The following is a 17154-nucleotide window of genomic DNA, read 5'->3' as shown; positions in this document are numbered from 1 at the left end:
CCACGTTTTCACCACAGCACTCACCACAACTGTCACCAATTGCAACACCCCCAATGTTGCAATCACCAACGCACACAGGGATGAGCCAGGATGACCCAGATGCATGGGATCTATATGATGCACCACTATCTGACAATAGTCCGGATTGCTACCCGGCAAGACCATCGCCACCAGAAGACAGTACTGCTTACATGCAGGTGGTGTCCAGAGCAGCTACTCTTCACAATGTAGCACTGCATGCAGAACCTATAGAGGATGACATTTTATTCAATACCCTGTCCTCAACACATAGCCAATACCAGAGTCTGCCTATGTTACCAGGCATGTTAAAACACTCGAAACAGGTGTTTCAAGACCCCGTCAAAGGCAGAGCCATCACACCTAGGGTGGAGAAGAAATACAAACCTCCCCCTACGGACCCTGTGTACATCACGCAACAACTAACACCTGACTCTGTGATAGTAGGGGCAGCCCAGAAAAGGGCAAACTCACAGACTTTTTGGGATGCACCGCGACCCGACAAAGTCGAAAGTTTGATGCAGCAGGAAAGGGTTGCAGCCAATCAATGGCGTATTGCCAATTCCCAAGCTTTATTGGAAAGATATGACAGGGCTCATTGGGACGAAATGCAGCATTTCATTGAACATCTTCCCAAAGAGTTTCAAAAGCATGCACAATAAGTGGTGGAGGAGGGCTAAAGTATCTCCAACAACCAGATACGATCGGCTACGGACGCAGTGGACACAGCCGCCAGAACAGTGAACACGGTGGTCACTATTCGGAGACACGCATGGCTACGCATCTCCGGATTTAAGCCAGAGATCCAGCAGGCTGTGCTTAATATGCCTTTTAATGGACAACAGTTGTTTGGGCCGGAGGTGGATACAGCTATAGAAAAGCTAAAGAAAGACACGGACACAGCCAAAGCCATGGGCGCGCTTTACTCCCCACAGAGCAGAGGCACCTTTAGGAAGCCACACTTTAGAGGGGGGTTTCGAGCCCAAAGCACAGAACCTGCAACCTCACAGACCAGACCCACATACCAGGGCCAATACCAAAGAGGAAGTTTTCGGGGTCAATATAGGGGTGGACAGTTTCCTAAAACAAGAGGGAAATTCCAAAGCCCAAAAACCCCACAAACAAAACAGTGACTCCAATGTCACAAATCCCCAACACATAACACCGGGGGGAAGGGGAACTCACAAATTATTACAAAAATTGGGAAGATATAACTACGGACTCGTGGGTCCTAGCCATTATCCAGCATGGTTATTGCATATAATTCCTACAATTACCACCAAATGTGCCTCCAAAAGCACACATGTCCAAACAGCACTTGGATCTATTACACCTAGAAGTAAATGTAAATTCGTACTTGTAAAGCGCACTCCGACCCTGAGGTATCGAAGCGCTGAACGCATACCGCTGTGGAACCCCTCCTGGCTTTTCCCTGTGAGGTGCCCAATCCTGGACAACCCCCAAGGTGAAGCCAGGCATCCCAGCGCTGTTGGGGCCATTGTGGAGATTAAGCAAGCTATTGCCCAGAGTTGCAGAGTGAGACCCATGAATTAGATTAGGCACTGAGGCGAGAAATCTCCTGTCCAGGGAAATTGAGCCCAAGAACTGCTGAAGCGGGAATTGAACCCTGGTCCCGGGCTAGATCTCTGCATCAGGGTCTGCCTCTCTAACCATTGTGCCACACTTCTCCACTCCAGAAGTCCAAGCGTTATTACAAAAAGAGGCAATAGAACTAGTGCCCAACCATCAGAAAGGAACAGGTGTTTATTCCCTGTATTTTCTTATGCCTAAAAAGGACAAAACACTGAGACCCATCTTAGATCTCAGAACACTAAACCTTTACATCAAATCAGATCACTTTCACATGGTAACACTTCAAGACTTGATTCACTTGCTCAAACAACAAGACTACATGTCAACATTAGACCTCAAGGATGCTTACTTCCATATACCCATTTATCCTTCCCACAGGAAATACTTAAGGTTTGTAATCCAAGGAGTACACTACCAATTCAAAGTGTTACCATTCGGGATAACAGCACCAAGGGTATTTACAAAATGCCTTGCAGTAGTAGCTGCACATATCAGAAGACAGCACATACACGTATTCCCGTACCTAGACGATTGGTTAATAAAAACCAGCACTCAGTGTCTTCAACACACAAAATACGTCGTAGAAACCCTTCACAAGCTAGGGTTCTCAATAAACTACCTAAAATCACACTTACAACCGTGTCAAATACAACAGTACTTGGGAGCAACAATCAACACAGAAAAAGGGATTGCCACTCCCAAGTCCACAAAGGGTACAAGCATTCCAAAACGTAGTACAAAGCATGCACCCAAATCAACAGTATCAAGTAAGGTTTGTGATGAAACTTCTAGGCATGATGTCTTCATGCATAGCCATTATCCCAAACGCAAGGTTACACATGCGGCCCTTACAACAGTGTCTAGCGACACAATGGACACAAGCACAGGGTCAACTTCAAGATCTAGTGTTAATAGACCGCCAAACACACTCCTCGCTTCAATGGTGGAATCCTATAAATTTAAACCAAGGGCGGCCTTTCCAGGACCCAGTGTCTCAATACGTGATCACAACAGCTACACATGCCATCGAACGGAAAATGTCACTTACCCAGTGTACATCTGTTTGTGGCATGAGATGCTGCAGATTCACATGCGCCCTCCCACCTCCCCGGGAGCCTGTAGTCGGTGTAAGTTGATCAAAGTTAAACTCATACATTTGTGAATTTGTAAATATAATACTTTTAGTCACATTATGTGAACATACTTACTCCATTGCATGGGCATTATTACTATATACACAACTCCTACCTCACCCTCTGCGGGGAAAACAACCTAAGATGGAGTCGACGCCCATGCACAATGGAGCCGAAATGGGAGGAGTCCCTCGATCTTGTGACTCAAAGACTTCTTCGAAGAAAAACAACTTGTAACACTCCAAGCCCAACACTAGATGGCGGGATATGCACAGCATGTGAATCTGCAGCATCTCATGCCACGAACAGATGTACACTGGGTAAGTGACATTATATATATATTTATTCACTCCTTACTTCACCCTCACACAGGAAAACAATCGAACAAAGGACTTGATGCCCATGCGCCCTATCACCAAGAGGAGTCACTCGCTCTCGTGACTCGAAAATGCTTCTTCAAAAAAAAAAAAAAACTTGTAACACTGAGCCCAACACTAGATGGTGGACTTGTGCAAAGCATGTGAATCTGCAGCACTACATGCCACGAACAGATGTCTACTGGGTAAGTTACATTATACCAGGTCCAGGCATCCCCTGTTAGTAAACAGTGTCTGGGAAGCCAGAGCTCTCTAGTGGTAGCTGTGGTGCGCAGTCAAGACTTATTTAAGAGGAGTGTAAATCATTTGCAATATAGTCACACAGCAACTTATCTCACATGAAAGGACCCACAGAGTGTTGCAAAAAATGGAGGCAAGTATAGATAGATATAGATAGATATATATCTATATATCCAGTTTGGGGGTGCTGCCTATAGTAATCTAGTTCAGTGATCCTGTAATAAAGTACCTTTCTTTTTTCAACACTGTTCCTTTCATGTGAGAAGTTGCTGTGTGACTACTGTGATATTGCACATGCTTTACACTCCTAGATGAGTCTTGACTGCTTGCCACAGCTACCACTAGAGAGCCCTGGCTTCCCAGACACTGTTCACTAACTGGGGATACCTGGACTTTGTAAAAAGTGCAAACACCATAGGTGTCCACCACACACCGGGCCAGCTTTCTACATGGACATATTGATTTTACAAGCAATAATAAATCGAAGCAATTTCACTCAACCGTGAACAAGGCTTTGCAAAGTCAACAAATTTAACACTTAACCAAATTTTTTCTTTGGAAAAGTTTCTAAGTGTCAATGCAGTTGGTTAGAAGTACTTGTGCCGAGCAACTCCAGCAGGGAGCTAACAAGGTCCTCAAGAACAGTTACTTTCACAAAAGCTGTCCTCCAGCAGTTCCAGGCACTTTATCTGCATTGCAGTGGATTCCTATAGAGTGGTCAAGTTGCAAAGTATGCTGAACATGTTCCAAGAATACCGCAGATGCAACACGGTTGACTATAGACTTCCTGCAGGGATTCCTCATCCACAAACCTGGTGAGAGGGATCCTGGTTGCAGAGTCCCACGAGTTACTCTTTGGTCTGGCTGAAGTCCAGTTACCAATGGACAGCCAGTCACCCCTTGTCTGTCACAGGCCAATCCTTCCAAGGTCAATAACTCACTGAGGGTCCCAGTAATTCTCAAGTAGCACCCCTGAGGATCAGTGAACTCTGCAGCTCTGGGCATCTGGTCCTGGTCCTTGGTGCTGTAATTCACCTGTTGTAGCAGTTTAAAGATTTTAGGCTACCAACTTGCCCCAGCAGGCTTCTTCAGCTGAGCTGTCTGTGCTACAAACAGGAGGCCGGTAAACTGGTCCTTGGAGTTTCTAGATTTGGCTCTGGAGACCGCTTCTCTTTCAACATGACACAGTAGGCACAGTCCCTCTCTTTGCTAGCCACCACGTGCAGTCTTTGGTGCAGCAGGGCTTTTTTCAAAGCCGGTCGAGATCTGAGGCCTGGGTGCTCCTTATGCTAAAATATTGTCTTCAGAGCAGGATGTGATTGGTAGCCAATAGGCTATCAAGTTTCCTTCCACATGGTGACCATTTCAATGGAGTGTGGCATCTGGCTATCCCAGGGGGGCACCATTCTGCCCACTTCCATGCCCGCTGGCTCTTAAAGTGGAATGTCAATATCTTGATTTACCATGTAAAGAGACCAGGGGTTCCCCAATGAGTGAACAGGGGCTTGCTAATCAATCCCAAAGTGCCCTTTTTGGAGAGGTAGTGTAGGCCTTGGGCTTAACACAGGAGTGCAAAACATCCACAAGTACACACAGTAGTTAATGACTCACAACCTAAAAAGGAGATCCACACCAATTTATAAAAATAAATCTTTTATATATTTAGGCATCAGAGAAAAATTGTTCAGGTAAGTACGTTTTTTAAAGGGAATTACTTTCACTCTAAAGTCGCCACAGTGAAATTCTAGAGCTGTGCAAAGTTATTGTATGGGAGTAAAATCAAATTCTGCAAACAAGTAGTGCAGCGATTTAAAAGACCAATTACCAGGAGTTAAAAGATCCAAGGCAGCACCCACAGTACACCCTCAGTGGCACGAGGTCAGCCAGGTGCAGAGTGCAAAATAGTATCAGGTGCCCATTGCATTCCTATGGAGATCAGTCACTGTGCAAAAAGGCTGCAAGCTCTGACCAGGAGGCCTGTCGGGCTGAACCAACAGCAGGGATCTGGCCTCATGATGCTCAGACACAGGTAGGCATCTTTAGTGGTCCTCTCAGGGGCGCTGGGTGCAAAGGTGTCCAGTTTTCCTTACTGAAGCGGTCGCAGTAGAAGGGGGCTGCATGCATAGGCTGTGGGCATTGTTGGAGAGTCCAGGAGGGGCGAAACCACCAATGGACTCCGACTCTAGAGGGCGGGGAACCTTGTTGGCACCGGTGGCACACGTTTACTTGGGCCAGAGCTGAAGGATGCAATGGTGGCTTCAGGTGTCAGGTTTTGGTGGATCCAGAGGCTTCAAATTCCTTTCTTTGGAGTTTGGAGGAGAACAGGTCTGCTGTTCATAGGAGTTCGAGTCTTTATTGAAGGCAGGCAGAATGGGGGATGGGTATGTGGGGGGGGTCAGCATCTCCCTTGTGACAGAAGCCAGATCTGCATGCAAAGGGCAGTGGGCTTCGTTGACGCTCCTGCCTTGAAATGTAGATTTGCAGGTCATCCTGTTAGGTGGGGGTGTGTAGCTCTCCTTCCAGAATAGACTTTGTAGCTGACTGCCTGAGAGCAAAGGCTCTCACCTTAGAGGGGGGGGGTCATACTCTTGTCTGGTGGTTGTGGGCTAGCTCAAACTAGTCCGCAAGCACACCAGAAGCTGGTAGGTTTTCAGGGAGCACCTCTACATGCCTTCTTGCATATATTGATAAATCTCAGTGTGGGTTCACCAGTATGAGATGTTTGATAACAAACATCCTTATCTTAAGTGAAGCCATCATGAAGCTGGGGAACTCGTATTGACCAGTGTCCTGCACATGCATTTAGAATGACTTCCCTCCCCACTTACTATGACTAGGACTCAACAAAGACCTAGGAGGGGCTTATCTGCTCTTGCAGCTATGTCCTAATATGTAATATAGTGCACCCTGCCTTAGGGTTTTAAGGCCTGCTGTAGGGGTGACTTGCATATATTGCTTGCAGTGTTAAGGGACATGAGACACAAGCTGTTTCCATGTAGTGTTTTTTCCTTTGTCTGCACCAAGATATGCATCCTGTAATGTTCTTGGTGAGGGGGTCCCTTAGGTTGTCACAATACGTGCTGCAGCCCTAGGGGACACTTTAGTATCTCAGGCCCTAGGTACCTGGGGAAACATTTACTAGGAACTTACAGAGCTAAAGGATTTGCCAATTGGGGGGAAATCAATGGTACCGTGTTAAGATCTAGCACTGGAGACCTGTTTGGCAGGAACCCAGTGCACTTTCAGATATCGGGCAAAAAGTGGGGTTTGCCATGTCAAAAAGGCATTTTCCAACACTCTTGTGATCAGACCACCCTAGCACACGCCTGGGTTGTGGCTACACCCCAGGGATACAGGTTTTTGCAACTGGTTTCTCCTGTGCTCCCTGTAACAGCCTGTTTGCCTGAACAGTGGGGCAGCCTTCCTCTTTAGTGACACATCTGCTCTTCAAAGGTGGCTTACCCTTTGAAGCCTAACTTTTGGGGCTAATACCGAAGTGGCTTCCTGGAGGAAAGGAGGTAGCACCTCCCTGGCCTGCATCCCTCATTGTTCTCCTTCCTGGGAGTCGCTGGAATGTCTCCACAGGAGGGTAGAAAGCAGTCTTGTGTAACAGCTTCCATGTGTGCCCTGGAAATGCACATGAGTTTTAAAGGCAACAAAGCTGCATACTGCAACAAGTTACACTAATTTCGAGTTGAGCTATAAGTTGGGCTTAATGTAACAAGTTGTTTGATACCTTGGAGTAGCCACTATGGTCGCACTGTTCAGGAGTTAGCACAGCTGAGGGGGGTCAGCGTGTAATCCTGTACTCACCAGTTGCATGACCAAGTCTTTCCACAGTTAGTTTTGCATGTTTAGTGCCAGGGCATGTAAAGTACGTATTCTGCGTGTCATACGCTGCACCCTTCCTTAGGGCTCAGTAGGTCTGCAACAGAGGTGACTTACATAGATGTACAGGGGAAGCGGTGACTGTCATTGCTTTCAGTGGCACTCAGGCTAACAGGGCATAACTGCTCTTCCGCTCTACAGTGACTAACTGGGGGACTTGTTTTACTTGGAGAACCTCCAGAGTGGTATAACCTGTGCTGCAAGTCCTGGTGTACCCCTCTAACTTGCATACCCTGGGTACCATATACTAGGGACGTTTGCCATTTCCAGCTGGGTACAGCCAGTTCAACATGCACTTTAGGGTCAAGGCACTTGCAATGATGTCTGGTTAGCACACCTCAATGCACTCTAAATCAAAAAACCAGCAGCATTAGTCAAAACAGCATTTTCTTAAAGGGACAGACAGTAGTGACTAAGACATGCAGAATGTCAGCCGCTTGGATCCCTCCCTGGAGGTGTACTTTGTGTTCTTTGGGGTCCCCAGAGAACATTTTGTTTCATAGAAGGATGCCTTAAACAGAGTAAAGAGGTTCTGGAATTACCTTTGCATGTGGAAGGCAATAAGGCTAAATCTCCTCAGACGTCATGCAGCCAGTATCTTGCGTAGTGTAGCCTTCCTTTGCTCTCCCTAAGTGAAGCACTAAAGGATCTGATTTGTAGTTTGCAACAAATTAGCTTCTGATCCTGCAGTGAACTGCCATGCCAACATGACTGTTCCTAGGTACCTGTACTTTTTGACCGCTCACAGTGGTGAAGAAAGTGTTCTTTGTGAAGCCTTTGCTCGGTGGATGTGCCTTGCTATCTGCCCTATTATTCCAATTATCTGCGGGAAATTGCACAAATTGTAGTTACAAAATTCCAATCTACCTTTATGAATGGAAGATGGGCATGTCTCAACTAAACATCTGTTTAGGCCTGTACATGATGCATTCTATGGCATGGTCCAGCTGCTTTTTTTTTTGGCCATCTATCACTCTACCTGAATATGTACCACCAGCCTTTCAGGTGATCTCAATGCCAAACTTATGGACATACCATTTGATTGTCCTTTACTCTTTGCTGAGAAGGCCGATTAGGCACTGGAGCCTTTTAAATAAGGCATGCTGTGGCTCTGTCCTTGCAATTGGCCTTACTTGTTTTGCCAGTCTTATCAAGAATCCCACAGGTTCAAGGCATATTCTTGAGGCCTGTCTTTTTGGCAAGGTCAGCCCTCACAACTACCTATGGTGTGATGGCTCCAAAGGCAATTGAGGGAAATTGTAGCAGTTCTCTACCTCCTTCTACTAAGTGCCTCCTGTAGACCCGCTTTAACTGGTCTTTGAAGAAACATGAAGCCTTTAATAGTGAGTGTAGTACGTTAGGAACCCTCCAAACTGTTAAACAAGGGTGCACCCTTTCCATATTTGATTCCTTCTAACATTTTTCACTGTTTTCTCAGGCAACTATGCTTGTGTTCTCCATCAGGACTTTATCAATCTGTTGCGTTGTGCAGTTAGTCCCAGGACAAAAATTCCCCATCCTATTCTAGACCTTCATTTTGTGTCTCCCGCACCCACCACCCCATAAGGTCAAAATGTGTTCACCCTTGCAGGTCTTTCTGGCTAATACCCAGACTGGATAGATAAGGGTATCTTTCAACTTGCTGAAGATGTACTTTCATGTGCCAATCCTGCAGTCTCATAAGATGCCTGCTTTTAGGGTGAACGCGTCCCACTCATACGGTACTGTTGAGCTACAAACAGCCACCCCATTCATTCCCCCACTCCCCAATACTCGTAAAACATCTACTGCCTATTATTGACAAAGGTAATGGTGGTCGAGACCTCGTCACAGGTCTGGTTGGTTGTGAGCCACCTGAACAAACAGGCAGATGAGTCAGTTAGCTTCATCTTGCTGATCACAAGTGATGACTTCATCCAAAGTTATTTCAGTACATTTTCACCCTCTGATTGCAGTCCTCTGGTGAACCTCATTGCTGCTCAGGAGAACATGCACGGTCCACAGTTGAGTATTTTACACTTTCTGCTGCTGGGAACTCTGGGGACTGTTCTGTCGGAGGTGGGACTTAATTTCCACTACTTATTTCCTCCAGTTCCTCTGGTTCTGGGGAAACTGGCTCAGGACCATGCTTAGATGATTCCCACTACTGGCGACAGATGTGGTACTCTGATCTAATCTGCTTTTGCTTTTATCCTCCCCTTCTACCCCCTTTCCTAATAAGGGGACATGTTTTGTATCCAAACTACTGTAGCTTCAACCTTCATGCCTGGAGATTGACTGGTGCAATCTGAGCTCATTTGGCTGCTAGCAGAGGTTGAGTGTTAGCTTGTTGCCCAGTCTATCAAACCTGTTTATTCTGCACAATGGGCTCGTTTTGTTGCACCAAGGGGGAAGTCTAACCTTTCAAGGTATATCTATCTGATGTATTTTACTTTGCCAGGCAAGACATTGGTATAGTGTAGGAAGTTGGCTCTGTATACACTATTTCAAAGTTAGGAATAGTATTTACAGAGTCCAAGGGTTCCCCTTAGAGGCAGGATAGTGGCAAAAAGAGATAATACTAATGCTCTATTTTGTGGTAGTGTGGTCGAGCAGTAGCTTATCAAAGAAGTAGTGTTAAGCATTTGTTGTACATACACAGGCAATAAATGAGGAACACACACTCCGAGACAATTCCAGGCCAATAGGTTTTTGTATAGAAAAATATATTTTCTTAGTTTATTTTAAGAACCACAGGTTCAAATTTTACATGTAATACTTCAAATGAAAGGTATTGCAGGTAGGTACTTTAGGAACTTTGAATAATCAAAATAGCATACAGTTTTCAAATAAATTACATATAGCTATTTTAAAACTAGCCACTTAGTGCAATTTTCAACAGTTCCTGGGGGGAGTAAGTTAGTTTTTGCAGATAAGTAAACCACCTACGGGGTTCAAGTTTGGGTCCAAAGTAGCCCACTGTTGGGGGTTCAGAGCAACCCCAAAGTTACCACACCAGCAGCACAGGGCCGGTCTAGTGCAGAGGTCCGTGGTGCCCAAAACGCATAGGCTTCAATGGAGAAGGGGGTCCCCCGGTTCCAGTCTGCCAGCAGGTAAGTACCCGCGTTTTCGGAGGGCAGACCAGGGGGGTTTTGTAGGGCACCGGGGGGGGGGGGGAGAGAGACGCCACAAGTTAGCACAAAGTACACCCTCAGCAGCACGGGGGCGGCCGGGTGCAGTGTGCACACACACGTCGGGTTTCCAATGGAAATCAATGGGAGACCAAGGGGTCTCTTCAGCGATGCAGGCAGGCAAGGTGGAGGGCTCCTCGGGGTAGCCACCACCTGGGCCAGGGAGAGGGCCTCCTGGGGGTCACTCCTGCACTGGAGTTCCGATCTTTCAGGTCCTGGGGGCTGCGGGTGCAGTCTTTACCAGGCGTTGGGATCTGGGAAGCAGGCAGTCGCAGTCAGGGGGAGCCTCGGGATTCCCTCTGCAGGCGTCGCTGTGGGGGCTCGGGGGGGGGGGGGGCAACTCTGGCTACTCACGGTCTCGTAGTCGCCGGGGAGTCCTCCCTGAAGTGTTGTTTCTCCACAAGTCGAGCCGGGGGCGTTGGGTGCAGAGTAGCAAGTCTCACGCTTCCGGCTGGAAACTCAGGTTGTTTTAAAGTTGCTCCATTGTAACAAAGTTGCAGTCTTGGGTGAACAGAGCAGCTGTCCTCTGGAGTTCTTGGTCCTTCTAGAGCAGGGCAGTCCTCTGAGGATTCAGAGGTCGCTGGTCCCTGGGGAAAGCATCGCTGGAGCAGTGTCTTTAGAAGTGGGGAGACAGGCTGGTAGGGCTGGGGCCAAAGCAGTTGGTGTCTCGGTCTTCTCTGCAGGGTTTTTCAGCTTAGCAGTCCTCTTCTTCTTAGGTTGCAGGAATCTGAGTTCCTAGGTTCAGGGGAGCCCCTAAATACAGAATTTAGGGGTGTGTTTAGGTCTGGGAGGGCAGTTGGCTACTAGCCCTGAGGGTGGCTACACCCTCTTTGTGCCTCCTCCCAAGGGGAGGGGGTCACATTCCTATCCCTATTGTGGGAATCCTCCATCTGCAAGATGGAGGACTTCTAAAAGTCAGTCACCTCCACTCAGGTTGCCTTGGGGGCTGTCCTGACTGGCCAGTGACTCCTCCTTGTTTTTCTCATTATCTCCTCCGGCCTTGCCGTCAAAAGTGGGGCCGTGGCCGGAGGGGGCGGGCAACTCCACTAGCTGGAATGCCCTGGGGTGCTGTAACAAAGGGGGTGAGCCTTTGAGGCTCACCGCCAGGTGTTAGTTCCTGCAAGGGGGAGGTGATAAGCATCTCCACCCAGTACAGGCTTTGTTACTAGCCACAGAGTGACAAAGGCACTCTCCCCATGTGGCCAGCAACATGTCTCGAGTGTGGCAGGCTGCTAAAACCAGTCAGCCTACACGGGTAGTTGGTTAAGGTTTCAGGGGGCACCTCTAAGGTGCCCTCTGGGGTGTATGTTACAATAAAATGTACACTGGCATCGGTGTGCATTTATTGTGCAGAGAAGTTTGATACCAAACTTCCCAGTTTTCAGTGTAGCCATTATGGTGCTGTGGAGTTCGTGCATGACAGACTCCCAGACCATATACTCTTATGGCTACCCTGCACTTACAATGTCTAAGGTTTTGCTTAGACACTGTAGGGGCACAGTGCTCATGCACTGGTGCCCTCACCTATGGTATAGTGCACCCTGCTTTAGGGCTGTAAGGCCTGCTAGACTTATCTATACTGCATAGGCAGTGTGAGGTTGGCATGGCACCCTGAGGGGAGTGCCATGTCGACTTACTCGTTTTCTCCTCACCAGCACGCACAAGCTGGCAAGCAGTGTCTGTGCTGAGTGAGGGGTCCCCAGGGTGGCATAAGATATGCTGCAGCCCTTAGAGACCTTCCCTGGCATCAGGGCCCTTGGTACCAGGGGTACCAGTTACACGGGACTTACCTGGATGCCAGGGTGTGCCAATTGTGTAAACAAAAGTACAGCTTAGGGAAAGAACACTGGTGCTGGGGCCTGGTTAGCAGGCCTCAGCACACTTTCAAATCAAAACTTAGCATCAGCAAAGGCAAAAAGTCAGGGGGTAACCATGCCAAGGAGGCATTTCCTTACATATAGGCACTGTCCGTCCTTTCTGTTTCCCTATTCGTGTGATTGGCTGTTCAAATTCTCATATGCATTTTTTTTAAGGAGTTGACCCATTTTTCCCCTTTTGTTATGCCTCAGTCTGACTGTGCTTAATATTCTTGATGGGGTCACTCTTCAAGCCTTTGATCAGTTGTCTTTTGGGGCTACTTTCTTTGGAGGCTGTGTTCTGGATTGCCATTAACCTGGCTGTGCTCATTAGCAAGCAGCACGCTTTGTGTTTGTCCTTCTTTGCCTTATTTTTCCTGAACAGACTTACTTCAGACAGACTTCCTGGCTGCTAAAGATGGTTACCCAGCTTCAGAGGGCAATGTAACACTCCACCAACAATCTATCAGTCTTTGATGAAGAGGAGTGTCTCCTGGATCCACACCAGGCTTTTTTTTGTTCATTCATTGCTCAGATCCCCCCCGAGTACCAGTTAGATCAGTTTTTCCTTGGCTGCATTGGTTCCAAGAAAGGCAAGGCAGTTCATAGATGGACTATTTCCCAGTGGATCATGCTGTGCATCGTCATCCACTCTGTCATCCAGGTCCTCACCAGGACCATGTCGCTTCCTCTTCATTGTGTATAAATGTCCCTGTTCTTGATATCCACTGAGTTTCGATATGACCTTTAGTCTGTACCTTCCTTCAGGCATTATTGCATTGAGACTAAAGTCTGCAAAGGGGGACATTTTGACAGATTTGTCGTAGAACTTCTTGGTTTGACCATCTCCTCCGACCCAGCACCTTGGGGATGCTGCTTTTGATATTGATTCAAGAGGAGAGTAATCTGCAGGTAGAAGTTTCCATTGTAAGAACAAGTAGTTTCTGAATGCAAGCAATCTTTCAAGGGGATACTCTTCTTGCAGCATTATCACCATTGCCACCTGCTTCCCTGTTCTGATGAGTGGCCGTGTGAGTTAAACAATGGCCTCAAGCTAGTTTTGGCTCACAGCAGTTTTTGATAATTAGTAAACTTTTTCTCCACCTGATGGCATGAGAAGAAAGGGACTTAGGAACAAACATCTGTGCTTGGTAATGGCCCCTTGTATAACTTTGTCAACTCACATGTGGGATCAGAGCAGAGGTGCCACCTATCTGCTCAGGAGAGTGATTTAATCTTTTTGGATCCAGTCTGGTGGCTGGATAGGAATCTGAAGAAGAGGAATCTGGAGATAGAGTATGCACCAAAAAGGTCGTTACCAAAGATACTAAACTTGTTCCTCTACACAGAGAACCAGAATGTGCTAGCAATTTCTGGGCCAAGATTAATTTGAACATTTCAATCTTTTCCTGGGCACTCTGGTGTTTTTATTCATTTGAGGAACATTTTGTGAAGAACTTTGGTTGACTAGAATCTTTCTTCTGGTTCTTTGTCAGGAATGTGTAGCTTTAACTTAAGTTGATACCACCGGAACAGCTTAAAATTCTATAGACCTTTTCTGATGCCATCATTTACATTGCTACAGGCTGGGCATTTTCTGCATACTTTGACAGTACTCTGAAGATGTTTGTTTTTCGGCTCCATTTCATCAGAAAATGTTTCAAAACTTTTATGGCTTTATACTTTCCCCCAATGAGCTTTAAGAACATGTACTTGTTTCTTCCCCAGACAAACACTGGGAGAAGTTTGGTGATGACCGGCCCCTAGTTGCAGGTGCAGCTAGCTATTTTCAGGCTTCTTATCTAAAAGTGAAAATGATAGTGGAGCACACTGAAAATCAATCACTGTGGGTCAAGTAGTTAGACTGTTATTTTTGATCTAAAAGTGCCATGACACCAAAGAGTAACTTCTCAGCCAAGGTCCTGTCCTAAGGTTCAGATTGGAATATTTCCACTGCTGCTTAGGCTAAAATAATTGCATTGCTTTGGGAAATGGGAAGAATTCCTCTAGCTACCTAGGTGGGTCCCCAAGTCTGATGAAGTAGAGATTGATAGAAATTCCATGCTGACTTGGAGGGGCACTGTAGCAACTCACTAAGTGTTTTGACTGAACAGTTGCATCCATCTAAGCAAGATACTTTCTGAACCTAAATGTCGTATACTGGGTCTTGCTGCTTGGGCTGCTGGTAGGAGATTGCCTTCTGTCTCTGGGACATTTGTGATGCAACAAACTGTTCTACATTGATCCCTAATGTGAAGCAGAGCTCACTTTACTAAAGGGTCTTACACTTTTCCTGTTACTTTGTCTAGCCTTTCAGGCATGGTGATCTTCCCCCAGCAGTTCACTACTTTGGGCTACAGACTTCTGGAATTTAGGCTTCTGAGTTCAGGTGAGAGTAAGCCTACAGAGGTTCTGTTCCTGGGATTTTGCTTTGTCTTCTTTACAGCACTGAGGCATAGTTTATCAACGGATATTATTGCAAGGTCACTATGAGCGAGGTACTAGATGGTAGGTCCAGTACTTGCCTTCCTCTCCTCTGTTTCCTGGACCGTGCCAGCAGATGATCTCTAATTACCAAACCCTAGGGAGATGTGGTTCGTCCATGGTTCCGCCATTGTCTGCTTTAAACCAGCTCAGGTACTTTTTATGGTATGGTTCCATGGAATGGGGTGCTCCCTGAGAGAGAACTATGTACTTAAGAGGCGCTTATCCTCTTTTCCCACCCACAGAGATGCATGGTTTCAATTGGGGGTTAAGCTTTCAGCTTTTGGTTTCTTGCATAACTATCTAGATCTGAGGGAAAAACAAAGTACTATCTCCTCAAGGGGAGGGCTGCACAGCTTCAAAAAGCCACAAAGGAAACTTTCCTTCCAACAGCATCCACTACCTTCGGGGCAGGACAATAGGAAGTAATTCCATTTGGGTGAAGTACAGTTAATACAGTGAGTAACACATCTTTATTCACTCTAGTACTTGGGTGCCAATTCTGAGGTGGCCAGATTTGTAGGATACAGTGTGGCTAGAAATGTTTCTGGCGTGTATCACAGCAAATAAATCCTGCTGTTAGAAGTATTTGCCACCGGAATGGGGGTTGTAACCTACAGACCTGGAATTACGGGTCCAAATCCGCATGCACTGTACTCAGTCCTAGGGCAAATCTTCCATTTACCACTTGTGAAGAAGGCTGGAGAGAACACCAGAGGGACTTTTACATGCCCCGCAGTGCCTTGGATGTTTGCAGTAGAGGCTCTTCCGGATGCAGTTGCCACCAGATGGATTTTCTGGCCTGTAAAATGAGTTCCTGCATCTGAGAGATCTGGGTGGGGTTACACTTGGCCGGGTATAGTTGGGTGGAGGGATATCCCAATGAGAACTACTGCTCCATCCAGCTTATCAGGCCAGTGTGAGCCTTTTCAATCTTAAGACCCATTATCAAATCCAATGTGGAGACAGAAATTGAATGCTTTCCACTTGAGTGTAGAAACTGTTGTAACGTGGGGGTGGTGCAGTGTGCTTGAAGGTAGGGTGGGTCACTTTATACTGATAACAGTCCAATGTCTTTCCCATGTCTAGGTTTGGAGTGGCTCACGACCAGTCAGCCCTCTGTGCAGTGATGAGTAAATTATACTTCACCTGAATACACCCCAAAGCTTCTAGCCTCAGTTTATTTGTGCGGTTGATTTATGTATAATGTAATTGCTTTTGCTTCGTAATGTCTATTGTTTTCCATTTCCATTAGTAATCATCCAACGGTCCTGGGGCCCAATAACTCCAATCTGCCCAAAATTCTAAGAATAATCTCCGATGGCTTTGTTAACGATTCGCTGAAGAACGACGATGCTTGTGGCAAACGACTAGCCAATGTAGTTCGCCAAGTACAGGTATGTATGTTGTAATTGGCTACAAATTTAACTCCTGCTTTACAGATTATGCTTGACACCTTTTGATTTGCACCAGGTGTGAAGAAAGCTTATTCTCTCACCTACCAGACCACACAATAGGTCTTTCATAACTACACAGCTATTACCATTGAATGGATTTGTCAGTCAATAGTTTGCTTCTTATTCAGTGGCTTGCCTTATCCATAGTGTTTGTCATTCCCAAGTAGCCTGACCTCTTGACCATCCTTTTGTTTGGTTGACTTGTATTCTTACAGTGCTCATTTTGGGGGAATATTTTTTTCCTTTCAGCTTCTTTCGTGTCTCCCACTGCTTACACTTCACTTCATATGCAGCTTTTCCCCTCATCCCTCCACATTCAACTTAGTTCTTGCCTTCCAACACGACTGCCGAAAATCCTCCTACTCCATGCATGAGCCTTCAAAATGACATGACCATCAACACTGCCCGTGTCATTGCTCCTTTGCGCCAAATGGGTTTGACCTATTGGCTGTGCCAGTGCTTAGTTTCCTTCTTGGCACTTCTCCGTAGATTTAGGACTGTAAACAGCCTGTTAATTGAGCAGTGTACTTAGTTTCCGAGGTGCTCCCCCACAGGAATTGTGACCTTTTATAGTGAAGTTATGTGTGAATGTTTTTGGAAACAGAGCAACAGGGATTTATTTAGTTGTCTTGTAGAATTCTAGCTTGCTGCCTCATGAACATTTCTGAGCTCTGTGGATAAACTAGGAGCCTGCACTGTCTGCAGAAAAATTTTGTCTGTCCATAAAGGCCACTTGACAAAATGATCCAACAGGCTGTCACCGCCTTGGGTTTCTTACCAAGTTTACGTGTGCAGGAGATGCAAAAGATTAAACTTGACCGTATAACCCACTGTAGGCCACTGAAGCCCATTTATGAAAGGTCTGATAATGCTAATGGTTTAACGCCATGCCTCAACACACTGAAGCAAGAGTATGCATTTTGAGTGGTGATCGTGAA

At 46.4% G+C, this 17154-nt stretch overlaps 1 protein-coding gene across 1 annotated transcript in view; it reads left to right on the top strand.

The window, feature by feature from the left end:
• Positions 1-17154, top strand: part of IPO5 (importin 5) — a 531657-nt gene that overhangs the window by 494681 nt on the left and 19822 nt on the right. Inside the window, exon 25 of the mRNA XM_069205185.1 lies at positions 16015-16156. Within this exon, the coding sequence (XP_069061286.1) occupies positions 16015-16156 (142 nt within the window). The remainder of the gene's footprint in view (positions 1-16014; positions 16157-17154) is intronic.

This window comes from Pleurodeles waltl, chromosome 8, assembly GCF_031143425.1.
Source record: "Pleurodeles waltl isolate 20211129_DDA chromosome 8, aPleWal1.hap1.20221129, whole genome shotgun sequence".
NCBI lineage: Eukaryota > Metazoa > Chordata > Amphibia > Caudata > Salamandridae > Pleurodeles > Pleurodeles waltl.
This window is presented reverse-complemented; position numbering and strand designations above follow the sequence as displayed.